Source organism: Morone saxatilis, unplaced genomic scaffold (genome assembly GCF_004916995.1).
Source record: "Morone saxatilis isolate NCDOM2014 unplaced genomic scaffold, NCSU_SB_2.0 Contig15, whole genome shotgun sequence".
Lineage (NCBI taxonomy): Eukaryota > Metazoa > Chordata > Actinopteri > Moronidae > Morone > Morone saxatilis.
This window is the reverse complement of record NW_023339707.1, coordinates 14,226,630-14,253,557: the sequence shown is the minus strand read 5'-3', so window position 1 is coordinate 14,253,557 and position 26,928 is coordinate 14,226,630. Positions and strand designations below refer to the sequence as shown.

The 26,928-nt window shown below is 39.2% G+C and overlaps 2 protein-coding genes across 3 annotated transcripts; one reads left to right on the top strand and one right to left on the bottom strand.

Moving 5' to 3' along the window:
* The first annotated feature begins 895 nt into the window (after window positions 1–895).
* On the top strand, window positions 896–15,384 carry LOC118324083 (plakophilin-1). Of its 2 annotated transcripts, none has more exons than XM_035656223.1 (15): window positions 896–1,283; window positions 4,122–4,237; window positions 8,043–8,240; window positions 8,400–8,596; window positions 8,936–9,077; window positions 9,351–9,558; window positions 9,665–9,833; window positions 10,473–10,590; window positions 11,629–11,793; window positions 11,889–12,065; window positions 12,377–12,530; window positions 12,646–12,832; window positions 13,861–13,945; window positions 14,622–14,736; window positions 14,904–15,384. In XM_035656223.1, the coding sequence occupies exons 1-14, from the start codon at window positions 1,106–1,108 to the stop codon at window positions 14,694–14,696; spliced, it is 2,169 nt and encodes a 722-aa protein (XP_035512116.1). In that variant the 5' UTR covers window positions 896–1,105; the 3' UTR covers window positions 14,697–14,736; window positions 14,904–15,384. The 2 variants fall into 2 exon arrangements, with proteins under 2 accessions (XP_035512116.1, XP_035512115.1); XM_035656222.1 differs by having other exon boundaries at window positions 1,106–1,283; window positions 14,879–15,384.
* A 2,443-nt stretch (window positions 15,385–17,827) lies between these two features.
* tnnt2a (troponin T type 2a (cardiac)) lies at window positions 17,828–26,842 on the bottom strand. Its single transcript, XM_035656244.1, has 15 exons — window positions 26,685–26,842; window positions 26,450–26,519; window positions 26,185–26,195; window positions 25,526–25,543; window positions 23,603–23,659; window positions 22,397–22,426; window positions 22,064–22,088; window positions 21,284–21,347; window positions 20,872–20,988; window positions 20,712–20,789; window positions 20,496–20,606; window positions 20,290–20,399; window positions 20,030–20,120; window positions 19,909–19,949; window positions 17,828–18,412 (listed from the first exon to the last, which is right to left on the bottom strand). The coding sequence occupies exons 2-15, from the start codon at window positions 26,485–26,487 to the stop codon at window positions 18,379–18,381; spliced, it is 825 nt and encodes a 274-aa protein (XP_035512137.1). The 5' UTR covers window positions 26,488–26,519; window positions 26,685–26,842; the 3' UTR covers window positions 17,828–18,378.
* Window positions 26,843–26,928: the final 86 nt, after the last annotated feature.

Here is a 26,928-nt window from a genome sequence, read left to right as displayed (position 1 = left end):
ATTACTTTAGAAGGCCTAGCAAAAGTAAAAGCACTCATTATGCTGAATAATATACCATCCAAATTGTTTTATTAGGACACAAAATGTGTTTCTATTAAGGAGTTTGAAACGTATCTCTAAAGCCCTGGCACACGTCTATGGGATGTACAAGTTTTGTATGTAACATATTGATCTGAAGAGTAACTTGTGCAGCTGTCTCTCAGTAATGAAGTGGGACACACACAGCAATGCCACACAAGTAAAAGTCCTGCACTCAAAACCTTACCTAAGTAAAAGTACTGAGGTATTATCAGCAACATTTACCTAAAGTGACAAAAGTTAAAGTATTATGCAGAAAAATGGTCCATGTCGATATTTTACCATTCTATAGGCTATGACTGCTCTATAGGTTTATTGTTATGCTAATTAACAACAAATTATTTGTTATCACTAACTATGTTATATCTAAGCTTCTGTTAGTAGTGGTAGTTTGGTAGTTTCATCTACAGCAATGCATTGTAAAAAAAATTAAAAAAAATAAAAGTCAACTTTGTATTTCTTTTTTAGGAAAAACTTCCTGTTTTCAGCTTTGTGACAATGCATTCATTTTCCAGCTAGGAGGGCTAAGGTATTTTTAAATGGTTTATGTCGCTTAAGAAGTGTGGGAATTTTCTCAACCCACAAAGGAACACAATCCTTCAATTTATTCACCAGACTTTTTCACTGGACAGTATAAGGTATAAGAATTGTAAAGTAGCCTAACTAAAGCTGGGCAGACAAATGTAGTGGAGTTAAGTACTTAAATTGCATAGATTAAAGTAAAGTAGAAGTATACAGACTGTGTAGTACGTGCTAGTCCTTCTTGCAGCAGTTGTAATGTCTGCCCCGGCCCCTCCCATCACTCCGCACCTGCCTGTCAACTGTCCTCGGTCCCACCTCGGACGGGCGCGGTCCCGAAGGTGGAGTTCACCGCCGCTGTTCTGGGAACATTTCAGCTTTTCTGCATTTTTGGCACGAACTTCGTTGCGGACAGTCGAACAGCACGATTCACCCGGACCGCGCCTTCTTTTCCCCTCAGAACCCTGGTTCGTTCTTTCATTTCCAAGAAGGGCACCAAAGTAGGAAGATGATGGCTCCGGAGCCGCTGAGATCCGCGATGACGAGCCTGGGAGCGGAGGACACGTCGCTCGCGCTGCCCTCCGACAACAAGCTGCGCTCGGGACAGCAGCGCGTGCTGGATCAGGTGCACACCATCAAGAGGAGCAAGTCCAAACCCGGGAAAAACGGCTCGCTGTCTCCTTCAAGTATGGAAAAGGGCTTTTCTACAACTTCATAATGTTATTAATAACACCGCATAAAACAAATATGTTGTATTGTTTTTTGCCATGTTGTGTTTCACTCGTCCTAATGTCACTTTTACACTTGTTGGTTAACATTAGAAGCTTTTTTGTGTCCTGCGTCACACAACTTCCCCAACAATATCAGCTGCATCCATCAAACAGGCTGAACATGCTGTGTCCTGCGCTGCGTGTTTAATCCGACTAATGTGTGTAAACCACACCGCTCCAGTGTGCTTTCTTTTTCTAGGCTAGAAGGGGGATTTTACACTTCTGCTGCTTTCAGGTTAAGCTGCTGTAGCCTATAGTGTGAGACTTTCAGATGGAAATCCCAGTGAGGCTCAGGAGTTAATGTTTTGTTGTTTTTGTTGGGTGGTGGGGGGGGGGGGGTCCGCCTTTAAAGGTGACAGTAGCAGGTATCAGAGGTGTGTTGAATAGTTGAATAGGCCCTATCACCGGTATGAAATGTGATCCTTGACTGAAAGAAAGTGATTTTTGCTCCACAGTTGTCCTTCTTTCACCCCCTCTGTGAGTTAGGAATGCAGCCCATGTGCGCACAAAAGCCCAGGCACACATTTAGAAAATTACATTACAGTCTTTCAAAACAGCTCTGGTGCTAGGCATTACTGCACGAGGCTTTATGAAGATCCACCAGCATGGAAAAGCTGAATATTTTGAAATGTGGGCGAGTCTTCCTGTTGTGGTGAGATGGTTGTTACATGGAAACAGGATCATCAGTAGAACTTGTTAGTAATCTGTAAAGTATGCTATTCTGTCTCTGTGCTTTTTTTTTTTTTTTTTACTGTTTTACTGACATTTTGACATCTTCAAGTGATTATTAAATTGTGGTGCAGATGATAAGGACACCTCTGGCCTGTTTAAAATTAAAAAAAAAAAAAAAATTCAAATGTTATTGTAATTCGTCATGTAGCACACCAGGTAGATTCCAGGAAAACAAAAACTTTAAACTTTAAAGGCTGTGCCTGAAAATAAATGCTTTATCATCTCTGCTCAACAGCACGGAGAGCTACAAAATGATCTGAAAACTGAAATTGGTTTGTCCATTTAAGTCTTTATTTGTCAAGAAAGTTAGTTGTCGAAAGAAACTAGAAGAAAACTAAACTTCTAAAAGTCAGATGAAGACCTGACAGGGAATACTTTGCTCAGGGCGAATGTCTACTAAACACATAACAGTAGACAAACACTGAATAATAACAAATACAACCCCAAGGTTAAAGTTGCACACGACCCCGAGGCATTTATCAGTGTTTCTGAGTCACATACAGTAGTGTTAAAGTTCCTGGTTTGTCCAAAACTGCCTGATTTACTGACAGCGTTTGGAGCGACAATGACGATAATGTCCGATGTTAGCTGGGTCTTTGCCACTGGAGATATTCACAGCCGAGACCAACTCTGTTCTGTCACGTTTAAAGGGGCAAGTCAACCAAATTTCAAAAAGTGCTATCAGGCGATACAGACTTCTGCTGCTGACCCAACACAATGCAGGTGATGGGATTTTTGTTTGTGCTCAAAGAATTAAAGCTAGAGAAAAACAGTACTGTCCAAGTAGGTCTACAAGAAGAGATCCAGATTTAGAGTTTGTTCATCGAAATCGATGAGACTTTTCTTATAGATCCTTCTATGTTCGGCACAAGTGAATACGAATGCACGTATGCCATCTTCAGTGTGCAATACAACTAAAACTGCTTTCTTCCGCAGAAATCGGCTCTATTAAAACTGTCCACAGTGAGGACCGAGACTTATTCTGTCCACTGTTACTAGAAAGACATATTGCTGTTGAGTTTTTTGAAGCATTCACCTCTGTTATGTTGGAGTGGCAGTAGACATCACTATAATTATATATATTATTTCTATAATCTGCTAGAGTAGATAGCACTTTATATAGTACACTATATATATACTACATAGTTTATAGTAGTGAACTGACAAAAGCTCTTTATTCTTTGGGATGGTCTGAAATGGTGTAATGATGGTGTAATGATGAGTTTGCCATTGTTTTGACAACCATAATCTTATTAAGGTGAAGTCACAGTCGTGGATTTGGCAGGCACTGTGTGGCAGTGAGTCTCACGTTCCTGTGAATCACCCAACAAGACAGACAGACGGAGGTGATAAAGCATGTAGGCTAAGTGTGAAGGCTGGATTTGCCTAAACTTACAAAAGCTTACCACAAAGCCTGCTAACTGGGACTGTCATTGTCGCGTCTGTCTTTCTGTCTGACTAATTGGCAATGAACAACTAAAGAATGCTAAATAAATGAGTTTACACAAGAATTTTCTTATTTACAACAAAGCTCAAATTATTGACCATCTGAGTTATTGATGTTTAGTCAGAGATTTGGTTAAACTTAATCAAATGCTTTAAAAAAATATTAAATCAACGCATCATTGAATTTGATTTATATATTTGTGCATTTGTTTATTCATTTCGTCTTTAAATCCTTCTTTTTATTGTCCAATTGAATATCAGTTAAATGAATTACTTTTATATATACCTGGAAGTCCACCATAAACATGTGGACACACTGTGACACATTGTGAACAACTTGTTGAAACCTGAAGCTCACATATAGGGTTTACAACAACACATTCATGCTGTCTTCGCGGTGTGTTTAATGTTCATTGTACCGTTTATATCATTATCACCATGACAACGTCTAACGTGCATCAGATTTTGTTATTTGTCATAGCACCGCAAGTAACATCTCGCTCTGTTTGACTGCCTCTCTTGCGTTCTTCTTCTCTCTGTTCATTTCAGTTCTCTTATGTCTCCTCTTTCTCACAGGCCCGTCTTCTCAGTCTTTGATACATGACTTTGGATCGTTCAAGTTTTCTCCGTCCAAATCAAATGGCACCTTCAGCCGCGTCAACTCCACTGTGTCAACAGGCTTCAACAAAGCGGTAATTGTTTCTCTCATGTACCAGTTTCACAGATAATTATAGAACAAATGCTTTTCCCATTCACAGAATCATAATTAAAACACCAGATCAGTGGTTTTACTGCAGGCACAAATACTTATATGTTACTAATGTGTTACATTACTGCTGATCAGTTTTAATGTTTTAGGTTTTTAAATGTTTTTTTTTCTCTTTAGCCATTCTTTCAGTAACAATTTAAAGGCATGATTAGTTGTTGTTATCTTAGCATGAAGGCTGGAAACAGCCTATACGCATTTTGGCATGTTTAGCTCAGTATCAGAATCACAGAGTGCATCAATAGGTATAAAAGTATGTTTTAGCTTGATGATGTATGACATTATGACCATAAAACAACGGTTGAAGCACAAATCCTATACCAGTATTATTTCTCCATCGGCACCTTTCAATTTAATTACCTTTAATTAAATTTGAGGGAGTGTGTGTGTGTGTGTAACATGAAATCTGGGGGCAGGGAGGCGGAGGTTGTTTGTTTTTTGTATAATCAGCAGTTAATAGGACATACTACTGTGTCTAGCAACCAGGCATGGTGAGTGATTTCCTGAATTTAGAAATGGACAAATACTGATTTTGAATGTCATTCTCAGTTTGAGTGTTGTCAGTAAGTCAGGGTGTGTCCAACTCATTTGCACTAACCAAAATTCCACATAGCAGTAATGTTGACATCATTGTGGTTATGAGTGTGTGTGTGTGTGTGTGTGTCAGAATATGTATTTATTCTGGGTTGTCCTGACATGACCTACTGACAGGGAGTTGAGGTATGTCAAGGAAGCGTGTTGATGACTATTTATAATCATCATATCATGAAATACATTTCTGATGCATCGCATTGTGATTTGTTAAAGGTCTAGTAACATTCAGGAGGATCTATTGGCAGAAATGAAATATAATATGCATAACCATGTTTTCTTTAGTGTATAATCACCTGAATATAGGAATATGTTTTTGCTACCTTAGAATGAACTCTTTATATCTACAGACACTGTTGAGTCCACCACGTTGAACTGCCATGTTTATAGAGTAGCCCAGAAGGGACAAACCAAACCCTGGCACTAGACAGGGGCGTTTTGCGTGTAGGAGGGTGAAACAAGTGAATTACAATCTGCAACTATGCCTTGCAGAGCTACAACAGCAAATGAATGAAACTCTGACAGAGAGCTATAATGTTAAAGTAAAAGAAACGGTTTAAGCAGGTCTCATATGTCTTAACTTTTGGTTTTTAGTGTTTTTGTGGTTTTGGTCATGAACGATCTGATGCTTTAGAAGAGAAATTACACTTGGCAAGAGCAGTGACATCTCTCCCCAATAAATGCTAAAACTGATGTACTTCATCACTTTGATGCAAAACTAATGCCATTAGTATAAACAGTCCTGCTCATTCATTTGCAAGATTGTGCACAATCGAGTAATACAACCAGAAATATCAAAGTTATCCCTTACTTCATCAAGTAAACTATGAAGTTTTTTATTTGGAGGCACTTCATAGACTGTGGAAGCCGTTTACATCATATCATTCAGTTATTCATTCAGTCATATTCTACAGCGTTGCTGCATCAGTCATTTATTTCCCTATCTAAATGATAGCAATAAATAAAGTCATATTTTAGTATTTCTTACTTAATTTATGTTCCCAAATAAGACAAAGAAGCATCCTGCTGTTTTTCCATGCTGCCTGTATTTATTCAGTTGAATTTGCATCTGTCTCCTATCCAGCCATGAAATAAGGAAGTCCCCGGTGGCTCAGTCAGGCTGTACCCAAATGAAGGGAGCATGCAGCAGTTTGAGAGTAAACACACTGTCAGTTCTTATTGTAGTTGCTATGGTGAACACAGCGGCACCATTTGTTGGTGCAACAAGGGTTTAAAGGGGCACCAAACTGTGTAGGCATGTATAAACACAAGCATTTATTTAAAAGATAATAAAAGCAAAACATACAATATACAATCTAACTAAAAGGAACTAAACGTATAAAAAAAAGGTGTGCACGTGTCTGAATGTATGGGTGCGCATGGGGGGTTGCGGGTCAGAAAAGATGGGTGTCTTTGTTCATTCTGACCATATGTCAGCGAGGTTCGAGGTACCTCTCCTCCTGCGTGTGCTGAGGTTTAAAGCCGCACTGAGATGTGTGTGTGTGATCTTAGATCAATGGTGCCAAATTATAATGCATGCAAAGACAGTGTCTGTGTGAAGCATAGCATTAACTAACATCACTTTAGCGGTGTCTCAAAGACTACAGTTACAGCCGTAACCTACGATAATCATATCATAACCATCAGTGATAACATCTACAACATCATAACCGCAATGAGAACACATCTGTACGTTAATATTAACAGAGGTTAAACAGTCCTGTGTTTAGCCATTACCAGGGTTAATGGCTAAACACAGGACTGTTCAGGACTGTGCTGCGTCTTGCAGCTAGCAGTCCACCTATTGTGGACGAGCCAGACTATAAAGAGTTATGATTCTGTCGTAAAAAGTTAATTACTCCTGTTAACCAGGAATCCCAAGGAAAAGGAAGCTTCTTGTGCCAACATTATCAAACGTGTTGTCGACAGAGCATCACGCTTTTGCTGCGGAGTAGCAGGGCTGACATTCGGCTGGTAACTGGGCAACCAACCCGCTGAAACAGGAAAGAGAGTCGGTACACAAAAAGTACAATGTGTGTGTGTGTTACTTTCTTCCCCATTAGCCAATATGCCTTCCTGATAAAGTCCCAGAATCACAATGTCAACATGTCAGCTGCAGTGATAAATTGTGAGAAAATTGTTCTAGAGCTGTGATGTTGGCTTGTTGAGCATGATTTGTGGGTGATGAGAAAAGGAAGGGTTCGTTGTCTCACTGGCGCTCATTATCCTTCTCACTAACATCCAGAGTGTTAAATGACTAATGGGAGTGTTCTTCTAATGCCGTTCTTCAAATAAGCCAATAGGAGACGATGCTTTAATTACCAGAGTGACTAATCATCGAAGTATTAGCCAGACATGTTCTGTCATTTTGCTCAAGCTATGACAAGTTACTAGGTGGCAAAGCTCGAATAGTGTGTTTTGTATACACACAAACACACACAGGCGAAGCCAAGAAAAATAAATATATAATAGTCCAACTAAATTGATTCATACATAAAGCATAATTACGTGAGATTAGGCCATTTCTTGACATCAGGATTGTTAAAGACAGGTTTAACGGTTGCTCTGTCTGACTTGCACACAAAGGTCCTCTGTGAGAAACTGCTCAACTGCACCGGCAGTCTTATAACACAACTGCGTGAGTTGGTCTCCAATGACCAGTGAGGTATTCTGTTACTGTGGTCTGTGTGATTATTTGGTGCATTCTGTTGCCTTTAATGTTAACGGATGAAAAGGAGCAAAAGAATAGGTATGCAAACTTTGTGTCAGGTCAAATTCCTCTGTCTTAGTTTACAGGGGATCTCTTTGAGGAAAGTTGGTTTGCTACTTTCTTTCTTTTTGTGGCCTAGATTGTATTCAGTTTACTGTCACGGAGGAAAGAAACTACGAAATATTGGAGAAGCTTAAATCAGAAAATTTGGGATTTCTTACTTAACTGAAAACAATGAATTGATTATGGATATAGTTTTTAAATTAACTAATTTAAAGGTCCAATGTGTAGGATTTAGTGGCATACAGCGGCGTATTTGCAGATTGCAACTCACTCACTTCACCCTCTGAATAATCTGAACAAAATATTGTGCAGATGCTGTGTGTTTTATGTAAGTAAACCTCCTAAACAAGACATTCTTTCTTTTTAGTTTAATACTCAAAGGAGTCGCACTCTATCCAGTAAGACCACGGGAGGAAGACATGTCAGTACCTCAGGCATGTGGGAACATCAAATCAACGCTTCCACCTGGCCCAAAAGTCCCAATGGGCTGAAACCCAGTCGCAGTGACCCTGCCTTGGCTCCTCCCATCTCTCCTGCTCCTGCTCCTGCTCCTGCAACTGTTATGGTATTCATTTATTTTCATGTTAAATTGCAGCGTCGTTGAAGTATGTAAACATTTTCATGTGGTTTTTAGGGAACCAATACTTCAAACAAATAACATAAAGACTGCAAGTACTTCACAGAACCGTATTGTAAGAGTAATTTTAATTTCTTTTTTTTTTAGAGAGCCAAAGGGCAGACTGTCCAAAGCCAGCACAACTTCCAGACTCGAGTAAATAGACACAGCACCTATTCTATAAACAACGGCTCTCAGATGACCAGCAGCCAGACACGCATCATTCGACCGCCCTCTGCTCAGTCTCACACTGACGGCAGGATGGGTACCATCAAAATGTCAAACAAGATAGAGCAGACATCAGCGTGAGTTCACTTGTTTTTTTTGACATTTTCAGGAAATAAGAAGGGGTTGAAATGTGGAACATTATACTTGTACAGGATGCAGCTGAATGATGTAAATGGGTTACATATTATAGGCACATTTATGCAATCAATTATTTTACATATTAATCATATCACAGTCTTACGGTAATAGCTTCTCCATACAGCTTTTTTTGTTGGAAACTGGAGTTTAGTTGTCCTTGTTGCCTGAGCATATTGTTAGTTACTTTTAACTATTTCCTACATTAAATCATATCCATTCTTTTTACTGAGCTTGTAGCATGAAACTGATTTAGTATCTCATTCCCAACCTTCCTGCAGGGTGAACGGTGCGATGGCCATGCCAGACCTGACACTTAAGGAGGCTGTGGAGTTCCTGTCTCAACCTGAGGAGAATTTCCAGCAGTGTGGAGCCACCTTCATCCAACACGCCTCCTACAAAGAGGAGCACACCAAACAGGAGGTCCGTGCCAACACTTGCACGCTAATAAACTGTAAAATGCTTGTTCTTAACATGCATAGACACACCCTCCAAACATGCACACATGCACTGCACTGTTTTTTTTTTTCACATCCCACTCGTGTGAGGATTGTCTTGTAGTGGTGATACAATTGGTGGAGCGCTCTGTGAAGACCTTTGTGAGGGAAAGGGAGGAGAAAGAATTTATCATCGCACTTGGCTGCTTGTGCTGTGTAGTTGTTCAACACCTGTTCCCTCCACATTTCTGTGTCACAGGTTTTGCAACTAGGAGGTATCCCTGCTCTGGTGACCCTGCTGCAAAGCCCCAACGCTGGAGTGAGCCAGGCTGCTGCTGGGGCTCTGAGGAACCTGGTGTTCAAGCACCATGAGAACAAGCTGCAGGTTCAGCACTGTGGCGGTATAGCTAAGGCCCTGCATCTCCTGAAGGACGTAGACTCTGCCGTAACCCAGAAACAAGTCACTGGTAAGACCTTTTTACTGGGACATAACCTCAAAACGTTGGGTAGAAAAGTTTACTTTCAAAAGTATTTGCCCTATCCCTAACCTTAATGCTTGTAACTTTAACGAAGGCCTGCTATGGAACCTGTCCTCCGCTGATGATTTGAAGGAAGAACTTATAGCTACAGCACTGCCCGCCCTGACTGAGAATGTGGTGGTGCCATTCACCTGCTGGTCAGACAACAGCACCAACAACAACATACACCCTGATGTCTTCTACAGCGCCACGGGGTGCCTGCGGTGAGGATAGGATCAATGCCTCTGTGACCTTAAACGGCTGAATTTCATGTTTTGCACAGTGTGATAGTTCCCAATAAGTTTCATTAAATAGAGCAACATTTGTCATGTCACAGAAATCTTCTCAGTTTCTCCTTTGTGATTCACCTGTATTTTCAGTTTATTAAATCAGAAAAAATACTGACAGATTAATTCATAATGAAAATAATCGTTAGTTGCAGCCCTTGTCAAAACATTGATCTACTGAGTTAAATGTGTTGGTACCCTTCATTACAGTGAGAAGCTCTTTTTTTTTATTCCTGCCTTTTATTGTTGTTTTTGATCCAGTGCCTTTAAAGGTTTTTTATGTGATAGGTTTTATCTGCATTGAAGGATTACATCCTGATTTAGATCAATAAGACAAAATAACTGTTTTACTTTTAGTTGGAAGTTATTTAATGTACACATCTTATACAAATCATGCTTTGGAAACAACTGTGCACATCGTGCCTAATCACCATGATCAAGTTTGCTAAAAGGGTGTGTGATGGTGCAAGTTACATACGGAGGCACTCAGTTCTGTTTCTGCTATTGTATTCTAGATATGTTAGAACCTGAATGTGTTTCCACATGGATTTAAATGAATGACTGAATTGTGTGTAGGAACCTGAGCAGCTCCGACAAGAAGGAGAGGCACGAGATGAGAGAGTGCCGAGGCCTCATCGACTCCCTCATGAGTTACGTCCAGTCCTGTGTGGCAGAAGAAAACCCAGATGACCGGGTAAACTTTATCATCTCTATCAACAGAACCTTTTCCCATCCACCGCTAGCATTAGTTAATAGAGGACTTAAAATTGAATGGCTCTGCACAATAGAAAATTAATCAGAAACTATTTTGTTTACTTATTTTGATTGTCGATTAATTGTGTAGAATGTTATTGATTTATTGGTTCCTTCTTAACAAGTTTGAGGCTGTACTGGTTTCCTCTGTTCTATATAATTTTAATCTAACTGGCATTTCTACTATTTTATATAACAATATAATATTGGGTCACAGCCCCACTGCCAAGGGGCTACAGAGAGGAACTAGTATCAATTAAAACTGCTATGGTTGGATTCATCAGGTGACGTACTCTAGTTTAGTTCTAGTAGAACAAGTGTCTCTCACAGAGATTCTAAATATATCCTTAAGCACATATACACACACACACATATAATACAAGTACACATAGCTTCACACACCCCATCCACACATCCTTAAATACACACGTATAAGCAGGTAAATACTGCAGGCGGAGTCAGCATGTGTATATATTTAGCGGATTGTATGTGTACCCGCTCATTTGTGGAAGTTTTGGGTGTGGACGTGTGCTTAATTCCATGTCTGTGATAGTGCAGTGTTTACACAAGCTTCTTTAATTGAAGTAGTGGATTAGTGTGACAGACAGAGGGAGAATATATTTTGTGTCAGCTCATCTTATTGGAATGAACTGTAAGTGTCTTAGCTCTATGTTTTCATTTCATTGTGTTTCACTGACTGGTTGATTAAGGATCATTTTACCATTTATCAAGCCCCATTAACTAACTGACAACTGAATTTACTTGAACTTGTATATGGGGCCTTCCTTTGTCATATAGTGGCAGTGAATGAGAAGTGCAAAGTGTGTTCTTTTTATTTTTGCAATTGAGAAACTTATAAAATATATTTTAATATCGTATTACTCGTATTAATATGAGAATAAGACCTTTTAATGTACTATTTGTGAAAATTGTGATTTGAAGATTAACAGTTATTATCCTCTCCTCTGCTCTCCTCTAGTCTGTTGAGAACTGTACATGCATCCTCCACAACTTGACCTATCAACTGGAGTCGGAGTCCCCTGGGTGCTTCAGCAAGTTCAACCCAATAGAGGGCCAGTCTGGGAGCAAGAAAAGTCCCACAATTGGATGCTTTAGCCCCAAGAGCAGCAAGGCTCAAAAGGAGGTGGGCATCATCCACCACGCCTCCACTCCTCTTTGTCAACTGATTCAAGTCCTCCCTCCCCTCCGTCTCATCCCTGTCTCGTCCTTTCTCCTCAGTTCTTATTTGATGTTTCCCGGGATATGCCAGAGGACAGCAACCCATCAGGTGTGAAGTGGTTGTGCCACCCCAGAGCTATGCAGACCTACCTGTCCCTACTGGGCTCGTCCCAGAAAGATGCCACCCTGGAAGCTTCCTGTGGTGCCCTGCAGAACCTCACTGCTGGGAAGGGACTGGTGAGTACAAAGGCTTACCATTTTTGTGCAGTGTTAATGGATTACCAAGAAAAAAAAAACGAGAGCCAAAAAGGATGTAGGAATAATGACTCAACGGCACAATTTTACGAGAAGAACTGATTGGTTTCGTGAGAAAGGGTGGAGTATTGTCTCCATGGATTCAAAGGTTATTCGAGAACAAAAGAAGAAGTTACAACAAGGGGATATAAAAGTCATGTGAAGATGAATTTGATATCACAATGCAGATAGGGTGATAATATGCTACAGCTAATGTTCTTCCTCTTTCTGTATTGTGTTTGCTTCTCTTCCAGGGGTCCCGTGCCATGAGCCAGATTCTGGTTCAAAAGCTGGGGGCTCTGATGCAAATGACCCCTCTTTTAAAGTCTCCTAACCACACCCTGCAGAAGACTGCCATGTCCCTGCTGGGTAACATGTCTCGGACCAGCAGTTTGCAGACTTCCATGGGTAAGGCAAAGCATGAAATGTTTGTTTTGCAGGCGGCAGTGTTGCAGATACATAAATGTAGAGTTAGACTATATAAAACTGATGTACTGTTATGTTTCCTACGTCTTCCCTGTAGCAAAGCAGTTGCTGCCTGAGCTCAGCAGGCTCCTCTCCTCTAGCCCCCGGGAGATGGGAAACTCTGACGAGACTATAGCAACAGCTTGTGGCACAGTACGGACTCTGATGTTGGCGGACACTGAGGTCAGCAAGAAGGTCATTAATAATGAACTGGTGTCATCACTGGCGGACCTCAGCGAGAATGGGTGAGTTTTTATTTATTCATATTCAGGTGATTCAGATTCAGATTTAAATTCATTTCAGTGATCAAGGAAATGTATTTTCTAACACAAGGTTGTACAACAAAATGAAACTTTGCATGCTACACATAGAACAGATAATTAAATAGCATATACAATAAATACAATAAAATAAAACATTTCCATTTGAATATACATGTATACAAAAAGGTAAACATTTGAGAAACAGTGTCCATACACTTTGACCCGAGTCCACCTCCTCTCATCCTGTGCTCTTCCAGCTCGGACCGCGGTCTGCCCATTGAGTGCTCGATCGTTGAGATTAGCCAGCAGCAATCTTAAATCCAAGCTGGCCCAGCATCCGGCCTTCAAAGAGCTATGAAATTTGATACCAAAGCATTTGGTTGATTTGTGTTTGAAAGGTGCTATACAAAAGAACTTACTTTACCTTTCCTTAAAGGGTTGGTTGTTTTCACTTACCTCTAGTGTTGTTTAGCTGTGTAGATCATTTTGAGGTTTATCAGCCCCTGTTTTGAGATTTCTGCCTCTGTCCTTACACAATGACTGTTATTTGGGAGCATGTTCTGTGGATTATCCAGAGCAATGGGTAAATTGTATCTTGGGTTGCAAATGGTGTTTCTTGTAAATTCTGTGAGCACTTCAAACAAAATGGCATTCGCCTCCACTATATTGATGTTACAACAGAAATCTCAGACAGCATACAATATGCACAAAAAATATGTGGCACAGTTTGCCACATTTGCTGGCATTCGTCCTCTTTTATAGTTGATATATATCAAGGAACTTTGTTAAGCTACCGTTACTGCAGTTGCTGTTGGAACTTGCCACGCAGTTATTTCAACACAAATACTTTTTTTGTCTTTTTCCTGTCAAAGCATCTAAAATACAAGTAGTGCTTCCTTTTCCTTACAATGCTTTCATGCCTGTGTGTGGTTTGCCCTATTTTGTTTCTGCCTGCTCTTGTTTGTGCTCGCCCATGCTGTTCCTTAATGATTCCTGCCTCTCTGTCCTAGGTCCTTCCCCAAAGGCAGCAAAGCAGCTTCTCTGCTGCTCTACAGCTTATGGAATGACAAGAATTTGCAAGGTGTTGCGAAGAAGGTAAATTTGACCGCGCTGCAATACGTGTGACTGATTGTGTGTTCAATTCTCTATGGCAAACACAACACAAACCTATTGTATCTTTGTAACAGGTTAACATCCTGAGAACCGAGCTTTTGTTTGGTGTGCATTTTTAATTTCTCCTAGCTGTTTAGGATTAGTAGGACCTGATAGACGTAAAAGCACTGCCTTGCATGTGCTGTGGGAGGGCCTAGCTGCAGTGGGTTTATTATTACTCCTCTGGCTCACACAGTCACTTTCCCTTCCCTCCTGCCCCACCCAAAAGTTCAGTGAATACAGAAACAGTCACATTGGAATCCTGGCAGACTGGCTTTCAGTGCTCACTGTCTATTATGGGAGAACACATGTAGAATAGCAGCAAGATGAAAAAGAGGTCAAGACAGAAAGATTAAGAGGAGACCAGGGTGGAGGATAGACAGAATATACGAAAGAATTGTCTGTGAATATGAGCAAGTGTGCTTATGTGCAGTAGCAATGCTTATATATGCCATAAATTAAGAAACACAAGTGACAGAGAAATAGAGCTGGTAGGGAAACACTCCGGTTCTCACCCTTCCATGATTTGCCTGAGGCTCCTCTAAGTTGCTGACACAGTATATTTACTCTTACAGTAAGAACAAGTGTCACCCTTAACTGATTTCTTTTTGATCCACAGCTGGGCTTCAACAAATTACTTTTTGTCAATGACACCACCACAGCGGTGCACAGGTCGGTGCAAATTATCGAGTGAGTGCGATGGACGAGTCGAATTGCACCACAGAGCCTGAGAGGTATAATTAATGTCTGAATACTTGTAACCTGCATGTTATTAGATGTAAAGGCCAGGAGAGGCCAAAATGTGCAGATTTTGTATCCTAAGGATCAAAACCTTTTTGTCTGTCTCTTTTCTCTCTGTTTCTGCGTCTTTTCAAGCATGTGCTCGTGTTTGTGCTTGCAGATGGAAACCGGCATGTTTAGACAGTGCTGTGGCCACACCCTTGCAACGAGGAGAGTAAAATGACATTCTTCACATATTGTTAAGTGCCCCATCAATTAAGAGTCAATCATATGTTGTACATAATTTAGAGAAAAGAGAGCTTTCAATTTCATGGATAATCCTGTGGTATTGTATGTATTTAATTTGGATATGTTTCTGTCTGTATATAAGCGGGTGAGTGTGTTTTCGGTAGGTTAAGTGTGTGTGTGTGTGTTAAAAAAACTGTTCTTATGGCCTGAGAGTCACAATACCTGAGACAATGTGGATAGACAATGTTAACTGGAGTGAAAGTTACTCGCAGTGATCATTTATATTCATGAATGGCGTTGTCAAATGTGTCTAAGGTGGCTAAAAAAGATAAAATATCCACTGTGGCTTTGAGGACTGAGCAGCCAAAAACGAAAGTAAAAAAAAGAAAAAAGAAATATAGTAAAAAAAAAAATATAGTAAAAAAAAAAAAAAAGAGAGGGGAAATGGACTGTGTGTTTGTGACACTATTGCTATCAGATGAAAGTCTAAAGAGTGTGCTCCATAAGTATAAAGCATCATAATAACAATATATTTTTTAAATATGTTTTGTTTTGTTTGCTTTCTTGAAGTTAGTAGATTGTGTTTAATGTGCCCTCCAGTATATAAAGAATTAACAAGAAAGGACTGAGCAAACTCTCAGTTCAAGAGAAAACATTTGGATTTTCAAGGTTTCCACACAAACACAAAGAAATGCTACATTTATAATGTTCAGTGCTATTTGGAGTGATATTTTGTTATTTGTTGTGTTATCTGTTTCATTCTCTGATTTAGTGAAATTTTGTTTTGTAAAAAAAAAAAAAAATAAACAGCTTGCAACAAGAGTGCCTAAACAGTTAAAGCAATAGATTGATTATTTGGGAAATATTCTGCGCTTTCTTGCCGAGAGCTGATGAGGTGATAAATACCACCTATGTCTGTACATTGAATATAACGCTACAACCAGCAGCCAGTTAGTTTAGCTTAGCACAAAGACAGGAAACAGGTAGAGAAAACTAGTCTGACTCTGTGCAAAGGTAACAAAATCTACCTACCTTAACATCTAAAGCTCTGTAATTATTAACACGCTATATCTCATTTGTTGTTGAAACAGAAGAGTTAAAGCGACACATTGTGGTTTTACAGGGTTTAAGGGACCTATAAAATCACAATTTTTACACTTTCATTATAGAAACAAGATGTAAAATGCTAAGTAGTAAAACCATGTCACCTTTTGGACAGAGCCAGCCCCCCCATTTCCAGTGCATAATTACTGAAGTATCCAACCTCTCTTTTAAAGGGCCGTATTCCTTTCTGTTGCTTTGTCATAAACTTGCTTATTGAAATTTACAAATTGTGTGTTAAATTTTTTTTTTTTTCATCATTGTTTGTTTTCTTGCGTAAGCAGAGAAACTGGAGACAGAGAAGGATCAGAATATATGTCACAAGAGGCCATAGCTGGTGCCCATTCACTTTGATTAACTATGTATAGAAATTTGAAGTGAGTCATCCCCCCAGAAAGTATTAAAAGTCCAATTTGAAATGTATCAATAGTTGACATAGCCTGAAACGGTCAGTGTTAGCTGCTGGCTGCATGCTGAGAGTCCTCAATGGTTCTATGCTCTAATTCAGCAGAACACACTAATAATGTTGAGATAATGTAAGGGCTGTGCCCTCGAACATAAGACTAATGAATCGTAATCTGTGTTTGCCACCTCAGGTGAGACAAGCTGCACATTCAAATATATAGTGTTATAGTATAATGTTTTTTCTTAAAACAGACATGCGGTTCTTCATCTTAAACTTTTATATGTAATGTTTCTACTGTAAAGCTTGTTACAAGGCATCTGCTCTCATAACCAAACCACAATCTTGTTTACCGAAAACAGGCTTAAAATCTTAAAACTCAAATCCTTCTTGAAGACCCAGCAAAGAGATGAGACGGTTGACGCTTGAGACATATAGTCATGCTGAGGTTCATTTGCCTTGAGGAGAAAGATTGATGTCAGTATTGCTTAGAATGTATTTTTGGAGAAATGTGTGTGTGGCATATAAAATTACGAGCTTTCCCTGTCACTCAGTATGTATCGAGAATAAATAACACATATGAAGACAACATTGTAAGCGGTGGTCTTTTCTCACTGACCTAAAGGTACCCCCTATGTGCATATTTGAAGATTACACAGTACAAGGCGTGCTTTAAGATACAGAATTCTCTGTTTATCATTTCTTGTAGATCTCTTGAAATAATTAAGTTTTCATTCTTGCAGTGTTTTTGTGGTGTGTGTGTGTGCATGCCGTTCTCTGACTTCGAGAACAAGTATGGTGGTGTGAGGGATTAGTGACATTCTTCAAAGATTCAAAACATGAACGTGTTCTTTCCACATCGCAGTTTTTGACATTTAACCGTCTGTATGATTTAGATCTTCTCTGATTTTTTTTCAGCTTTCACCCACATTGCTTTGTTGGCAGGTAACAGAAAGCAATGAAATATAGGTTTTCTCGCTCATTTCACTTCTCCATGGTATGTTGACTAATAATAAACCACACCATAGGCACACAGAACTCAATGCCTCATTCTGTTTTCGAAGAGGTTGCTAATATTTTTTTGTATTATTTCATGGATGTAAAACACTTTAAACCAGAAATATTCTGTGCATAGTTTGATTTAGATTATTTTAGGATATAGTAGATTTGCAGCTTGTCCGTCTCCTGGGTGGTGGAGTGCTGAAAAATGATACAGACAACTCACAGCAACTCCACCCTAAGACCACAGCAATTAAAAACACACACCCCAACCGTGTGTGCGTTTTTTTAATTGATTGAGATTTAGTTAATCATACAAGACAAGAGTGTCGTCATGTAAATTCAAACACAAATGACTTTGAAAACAGTTGGAGGAGGGACTTTTTTTTCATAAAGAGGATTTTCCCACCTGGATTCCCTTGTAAATTAAAATGATTCATTCTCTTTCAGTTTGTGTGTGTTGGGTGGAGGTCTGGGCGTTGGCCCAAGGAGCAGCATTTCCCTGTCATGTCATAGCCTGTCTGAGTAAGAAGATACCTCTTCCTGTCTTTGGCTTCAGGCTTTCTGCATTCAAGTCTTGAATGCACTGCAGGGTCATGTTACTCTCTGTTGAGTTTTAAGTGCCAGTAAATAAACTGATGCACCCACGCTCAGAGGTCTGAAAATGAAAGAAGCTATTGATTGAACTGAGATGGTTTTATTTACACCCCCTTAAAGACAAAGGATCCAAAGAGGAGGGAAAACAGTGAGGTGGAGCTGGAAATCTGGATATAATTGGTTCAGTAGGTGATAGTATTAGGGAAACAGGTGGGACTGGGGTGTGGCAGGAAAGCCAGGGCTTGGTTTTAGGTGGTAGCTGCAAGATGGCTCTGATGGTTAAACTGCTTACTCAGCAGGTCAGCGTCTATTTCCTTAGGCCTCTCTTGGTCCTCTTGGAACTGTTGAAAAGAAAGAGACACATGAGGCAAAATACTCCACATAAAGCACTGAGAATGCACATTTAGCTAATGTTATGAGGTTGCAGAATCCATTTAAAAAAACAATCAGCACACATACTCTCTTTCTCTCGCTCTGTCTTTTAATGTGTCTGTGACAGGTGTGGCAGCTGACAAGCCTGCCATACCCAGCCATACAGCTCTCCAAGTTAGAGGAATAGAGCCTGAGAAGGGCTTGTGAACTCTTGACAAGCAAAATGAGAGTTGAGCTGTGACAGGAGAAGAGGAAGGCGGGAGCGGAGGCGGGACGCTGCTTTTCTGGCTGCAAAATGCCATTTAGTTAGTAATGAGAGCTGCTACATATCCACTGACACAACAAATGAACATGTGCACATGGTCTTTTAAATGTAGCACAATTATAACTCTGGACAACTTTACTGTTGTTTCTGAGACTCGAATATATGTGTGACAGTTTATGTCTGAAGCCAAAGGCTAATATAATTCTAATTATTGAATCATTTAGTCAGTTTTCTCTTTTAAGTTTTTCCAGTCGTACTGCAGCATGATCTTAGGGCCCCACCTTTAATGTTATTCCTAGAACTTGAATTCCAAGACGTAATTATTGATTTTTATGAACTGAAGTTTTCTTAAAAGTTTGAGTAATGTGTGTCAGTAAAATTGAGGCATTTGTGCGAAATATGGCAACCTTTGGGCACTTGACACAGTTTTTCACAAGTTCAATTTAGTCATTACATTAGAGAATGAAAATGGGAGGTAATGCATAATAATGACTTTTCTCTCATTCTGTCAGTTTCATCTTGGATCTATAATATTATCTAAACTATATACTATAAATACTTAATTCTATATTACATGTACTCAAAGTGACAAGTAGCAATGAGTAGTTGCTCAAGAGCGAGAGGATCATATAGACCCACTGTTGTCTGTAGTATTCTTATAATATTCCTATAATAATATGTGCTGCTCAAAATACATCCCCAACCAAGCCACCTCTGTGACAAAATATTTTAGGGGAGACAGACTACAGATATAGTTTTTACTATAGGGTTAGGGCCATCTCCCCTGTTAAAGATGAACAAATCACACAAGTTGTAGACAAACTACAAAGGGAACAGTTCTATAATGTGTACTGTGGCACTAGGGGGAGCTTTCAAAGACCACATGTTTTAAAGAAAAAGCCTGCATTACAAACCTGGGAATTTATCAGACAGGAAGGGTTTAACAAAAGATGCCATCAAGTGACATCATTGGAAGTGTAGGATCGGTGTTTCTGTGGCTTGACTATGGTGGCCTTGAAGTGCAAAACACAGCAGCAATTCACAATCAACTGTTTTTTTGTGAATTGCTTTGTGAAGTTTTTGCACTGCAGGGCCACCATACTTGATTCATACTGGGGTCAAAAAAAATTATCTATCTCTTTATATAACCGTGTGGCATCAGAGAGAGAAAAGAGAGGACAGTTTCAGTTGGTTTCTCACTTTTTCTGATGGTCACTCACACGGTTCCTCAGCACATTAATCTGGAACGAAAGAAAACATTCAAAGGTTACTCTAATGAGGTGACTTTAACGATATGTGTTGTGTACTGTAGCACACACACCTCATATTTTTGGCTGGCCAACTGGTACTGCAGTTCAAACTTCTCTGCCTCCAGCTGGTACATACACTCCCACAGCTCTTTAGCTTTCTCCCTGTGAGATACAGAAAAATGGGACAGTGCGATTTATGTTGTTTTTGGCATGTTGAGGGATTATTTTCATTGCCTTGAGGGTATCATAAAGATTGTCCCTAACAAAAAATATATATATTTATGTCTTTCTTGTGTTACAGGCTACAATGCCACGACGTCTCTCCACCTACTTGAGTCTTTCCTGGTTCATGTTCTCAATGTCCAGAGATTTGCGTCTTTCACTCAGGATCTTCTTCTTCTTTTCTCTTTCAGTCTGCCTCTTACCACTCCGTTTTTCTGTCTGTTGGAAAGTGAAATAAAACATTGCTCTGGTTTACGCCTTTTACACTTTAACTACTCTTGGAGAAACCCCACTATGAACCTTCCACCGACTCACCAACTTCTGCATGTAGCCTCCAAAGTGGAGGCTGGTGAGGGTTTTCTTCTTCTTAGCGTCATCTTCTGCCTTCTTTTTTGCCTCCTCCTCCTCCTTACGAGTTCTCTCGTCCTAAACAAACATGGATGCAGAGAAAAAGAGGAGCAGGACTGAAATGGGAGGAGGTGGCTCAATAAATAGATAAATTACATTACAGCAGCCTGAACATGACTATACCTCCAGACGCTTCTGTCGCTCTTTCTCTCTCTCACTGCGGATTCTGTGCTGCTCTGCTCGCTCAGAACGGCGCTTCTCCTGCACAATAGATCATCACATCTTAACAGATCTTAAAGCACATCTTTAATGTTATGTTTGTGGGAATACGTGCGGCTCTCACAATCCTATCCGTGAGATTAATGAGCTCCTCTTCTTCCTTCTTTCTGCTCTCAAAGTGAACCTCGATCAAAGTCTGAAGCTCCATCAGGTCCTTCTCCATCCTTTTACGATGTATATCCTGCAGAAACAGGGGTTCAGTGCTTCTTGTACTCAAGGTTTAATTAGTTTCCACATTCCAGAAAGACATGATAGGTCGGTCTCAAATTAAAGGGATACCTGGACTAAAGTAAAATGTCTGGGAAAAAACAATGGGAGCTTTAGTTTAAGTTCACTCAAAAGTTGTTCAAAATAAAATGAATAGACTCTATAAAAGGCAGAGCATTGACATCCAACGTCACATCTGGCAATGCTTAAAATGGCTTCATACACCATTAGGCAGAAACCTATGTACATTATTAAACTGTTAAACTCACATCAAAATCCACTTTCTCTCCATCTGGGATCTTAGGGGGGATGAGATTGGGCATGATAAATGGCCTAGATTTAAAAAGAAGACAGAAGGACAAACAGAGGACAAGTGAGTGAATGACAAGTGGCTAAAGTATAAAAGTGAAAAATGTGAAGAAACGAAATGAGGAGGCAAATTAAGATAAAATGCAATCAGCAGGTTTATTCTATTCATGTGTGTCATGTATGTGTGTTCAGAGTATGATTTTTGACGGAAAAATCAATCCGACACTAAGGGTTTTAAAGAATCTTAAAAGTCTCAAAAGGGGGGGGGGGCAGCTAGCTCTTCTCTGTTGAAACAAACCCCACAAACCAGCACCTCTAAAGCTCAATTAATATGTCGTAAGTGTAAAAATAACCATTTATGTACCAGGCTATTTCTTGGCCAGGTGTATTAACTTTGTTCAGATAAAACAAAATATATAGTGTTAATCAGTGAGCTTTAGACGTGCTTGTTGTAGAACTTTGTTTCCTTTGGACAGAGCTATGCTAACTGTTTCCACCTGCTTCCAGTGTTTGTGCTAAACTAAGCTAAATTAAGCGCTGGTGGTGGTATGGTAGATTACCATACGGCATGCGAGTGGTGTGAATCTTCTTTTTTAACTGTCTGTAAGAAAGCCAATTGATCCCAAATGACTATTCCTTTAATTCAAAGGCTTTGTGCATATGAAGAAGAATTAGCTCCAAAATAAATATTTGATTTCCACAACAGTGCTGTAGAAGAATAAACATTTTGTGTTACTCACTTGAACTTTGGTTTAGCCTCTTCCTCTGTTAAGAAAGAAAGGAAATTTTGAAAGACAAGAGAGCAATAAGTTAGTCCAGACCACACACACACTCTCACTCAGAACGCACCAAGAAAATGTCATAATCCTGCCAGAAAACGCCAGCAAGTCATGACTTTGGAGCCTGCATACGTGCTCATAACAGCTGGAAATTTAATATAGCAGGAGAAAGTTAATCTGAGCTAATCCCATTTATGATTCAGGTTAAATTGCTGAGTACAGCCAAGAAAAACAGATTAACAATGTGTAAGGCGTGCCAGCACACATTCTGATGCAGTTCATATAAAGTGTTACCTTCTCCTTCCTCCGCTTCGCCTTCTGCATCTGAAACCAAAATAATAAAATTAGAAGCAAGTGAGCGTGTCAAATGAGTGTGCATGACAGAACAGTTAATAGTAGTGTTTTTACGAGTGCTGACAGACAAAATTATATAGAAGAGAAAGACCACAATAGAGTACTGAGAAAGTGGGGTACAGTTTGTTTACCTCATTTTATCCTTTCTGTGTTGGTGTGTGTGTATTTCAAAGTGTTACATGCGTCACATTTCATAAATAGCACTCTGGAGAGGTGAGAGACAAGTTATCTTGATAATAAGCAGTCACTCGCCAAAGAGGGAATGGCATCTGTGCCCTCTGAATGACACACTCAACCAAAGATTTTAAGGGGCATAACAACATAAAAGTTTTCCAGGTGGTGAAGATTCACCATGTTCACCATCTCAGTTTAGCATGTTAGCATGCTAACATTTGCTAATTAGCACTAAACATAAAGTACAGCAGATGCTGATGGGAATGTCATTAGTTTTGCAGGTATTATAATGTTAAAGTACAGAACATTGACTTGATGCTAATTCTAAATACAGAAAGACAGAGGATCACCAAAGTCATTAGTCTCAGGAACCATGAGTGTCTGCACAAGATTTCATAGCAATCCATCAACAGTTGTTGAGATATTTCAGTCTGGACCAAAGTGGTAGACCAACTGGTCAGAGAACTACTCTGATGATAAACTAAACCACCAGGTGAAATGCTGCTTTCACGCACCACTTAAGTAAAAAAACAAACACATATGCAGTGTGTGTGACGGTTTATAAGAGCCTCATAAATTGTTTACTGATTTGAAGGCATAGATAAGATGCAAAGGTGTGATTGAATCTGACAAACATAGTTCCTGTTTCTCAGAAGAAGAAGAACAGATAATATCAATTCAAGCAGTGTTTTAGGATTACTCGCACCCTGTGACTGTGCCTGTTGTGACTAACAGAGAGACAGAGATAAGAGGAAAACATGTAGGTTTCCACTTATCGAGTCCCTGCAGACTGTCACATACCAAAGTGAAGTGCAACTGACTGTGTCTGACTGAATTAATCATCATCACTCCGTTGTCAGCACTTATATAAGTTTTCTTGCTGGTTAACGACTGTCACAGAAACAACAGTGACTGGATGTCTGCGCTCTAAAACAACTTGACAACAATGCTCTCTACGCTCAAACGCTTCACCTTGTTCTTCGTTGGCCTCCTCTTCTGCAGCAGGTTGGTCCTCTTCCTGCACAGCCTCTGTCAGAAAGAAAAGTTGTACAGCAAATAGTGACACGTCAGTGAGACATCTTGACACTCACAGGGTGTGATATTGACTCATTGCCTTATGTGAACAGTCGCCATCCCTTGTTATTTTTCAAAAGTTCATGGTGAAAGGAAGGAGATAAGAGAGCAGCTGCTAAACCAGAGTAGAATGGACAACAGTTTGTTCAAACAGCATGAGAAGCCTTGCAGAGAGATAACAAGTGATGATGAGAATGGTGAGAATGAGCTACCCACCATTGGTATTTAAAGCAGATAGCACGCAAGAGCTGGTGTGTGTGCGTGTGTGTGTGTGTGTGTGTGCGTGCGTGCGTGCGTGCGTTTGAGGTCAAACACCACACCATCTCAACTCTGACTTCATGAGATCATAAGTAATAATAATAATAATAAGATCACAAATCACGAGATGAGATGTATTTGGGAACTTAAGAGAAGAGAGAGCGAAGTCCCAAATATATGATCTCATCAGGTGAGATATCTCCATACTGAAAGAAAAAAAGAGACAAACATTGTGGATTTGGACAATGTTTGTTCAGGCTTTTAATAGCTTTCACTGCAAATCCAGAAAAGTCAAATTAGGGTCATACTCTATGGAAAACCAAAAATGACTTAATGACATAAGTAAAGAAATATTTCCATAAATAAATGCTGAAATAAATACATGAATATACAACAAATAAATCAAAGATGTATATAGAAATTATGAAATCAACACAGAAATACATAATTAAATTAATTATAAAATACATGTTGGTAATTCATTGTGTAAATAAATAAACATCTTCATAATTTCTGTACATTTATGTGTATTTATTTTTGTATTTCTTCTTTTATTTTTATTAATATCTATATTTCTGTGTCTGAATGTTAATGATGTAGCTCCACTACATTAATAAATACACAGACAAACGTATGACTACAGAAATAAATAAAATAGAAATTTAGAAATTTATAAATATGAGTAGGGATATAGAAATACATGTCTGTATTTATTAATTTATCATTTATTTAATTATTAAAACTACACCTTTTTAGTTATTTATAACTAAATAAATGCATAATAAATAGATAAGAATACCCATACACACATTTCAGCATTTACTTATATTTTATATGTTTTTTAATAAGTCATTTTTATTCCTCTATAAATAGCAGTCTCCTTGCTTACGTTGCTTGCCAAATGTTAAATTGATATTTCTTAGAATTATTTGTCAAACATACTTGTATGGGTAGTCTGCTACAACATTTTATCTAATACTTAAAATTACATTTTGCTTCATAATGTTTATGCCCAGTTACTGTGCATGTGAGTGCAGTGAGCTTCATCACACTACATGTTTAAGGCATTATACAGTCTATGGTTTGTCAGGTTTTCACAGAATGCAGGATGGTGCCGGATCTATTTCCACGAAAACAGCCTGCAGTCTATGGAGTATCTTTGAAAAAAAAGGCTTTAGGCTCAAAGCACAAGCAATACCTTCCTCCGCCTCCTCCTCATGCTCCTCCTCATGCTCCTCCTCATGCTCCTCCTCCTCCTCTACCCCCTCCTCCCCTGCTGAGCAAAAGCACATAGCTGATTAGTAAAGCCAGCCAGCTAGCAAAGCAGCCAGCAACATTCAAAGAAAGACAGGAGGATCTTCACAGCACGATGACATCATGCATGAATGATTCCAGTGTAATCGTTCATGAATGTCAGTCACAGTTATTTTAACCACAGCCAAAATAACAAACAGTGGCAAACAGTGTTCATCACTCCACCTTTTGCTCTGGTAAAAGAGAAGGTTTGATGTGTCTTAATATGACCAGAAATGATTCATCGATGATACAGATAAGTTCACGTACCTTCAGCAGCCTGCTCTTCTGAGTCACGCAGCCGGGAAAATACACAAGAGAGTTATTATACACATTTAATTACATAATGAGAGGTTCAAACAATGGTTTATAGCATTCTATGTTATATACAAACACACACATACAACACTACTTTTGCTTTAATGCTTCAACTAACTACAGGCAAAGGTAGAACAGGAATAAGAATAGATAGTAATAGGAATCAAGTCTCCGTACAAATAACTTTCATATCCTGTGTATTAAAAAAAATGATCTACCTAGTGCAATCTTTTAATCTTGATCTTTGACTCAAAAAGAAAGTCTTTTGGTAGAAACATACTATGTTGCATTATAATAAGCCTCAAACAATAGAAATAAACTGCAGACACCCTGTTAATTATATAGTGTCAGAGCAAACAGGCTGAACATTTACGTTTGATTCATAAATCAACTTGACATTTTCATTCACAGGACACAGCTACGACAATGTTCCTTACATTCCTTTAAAAAGTTATGCAAAATATAATAATGTCGGGTTACTCTATTAAGCTTGCTGAATTCAGCAGAGAAAACATCTGTCAAAACAACATAGCTTTAGTTTTTACAGTAGATCACATCTGTCAGTGCTATACAGTGTACAGTATATGATGAGACATGATGAGAGTTCTTACCTTCCACCTCCCTGTGAAAATCAAGAAATGTACGTAATTATTTTGGATACAAAAGCCATTGCATGCAAGTATCATCCATTTACATCACTGTCATTACAATAAATGTAAAGAAACTACATGTCTGTCTATGTACAGCTGTACAGTAGGGGTGTATTTTTACATTTACACGGGACACATGTTCAGCATATTTAAGCAGAAACATAAGAAATGTGTATATTTGTATTTTTATATATTATATAAAAATGAAAAATAAGCCTCAACCTACTCCTCATACTCCTCCACCACTTCCTCGTTGTCAGACATGCCAGGGAGTGTTCAGGTGTCCGGCAGTGAATCTGAACATAAATGATCCAGTTCCTCCAGTCCATAAATTCATTCAGAGAAAGCATCCTCCCCTTCATATCCTCGCCACTTCATTTACAGCTTTATAACAAGATTTTAGAGCCTAAACACTGTGTTCACATAACGTTATAATCAGTATAGTATAATCAGAAACTTACCTGAGGATCAAAAGGCACAATGAAGAAAGAGAGTTGATGGAGAGACTCAATGTGCAGCAAGGAGAGGTCCTTGCTTTGAATAACAGAAACGTGAGAGGGTAAAGGGACACATTGTGTAGCTGGGAAGAGGCTTTAGGACCTCTTGTTGTGTTATTAATAACTTTTTAGATAGCATGTACTCTCTATTATCACCATTCCCAAAAAAGGTTGCTGTGTGCACGAGTGTGTGTTTCAGTGACAGAAA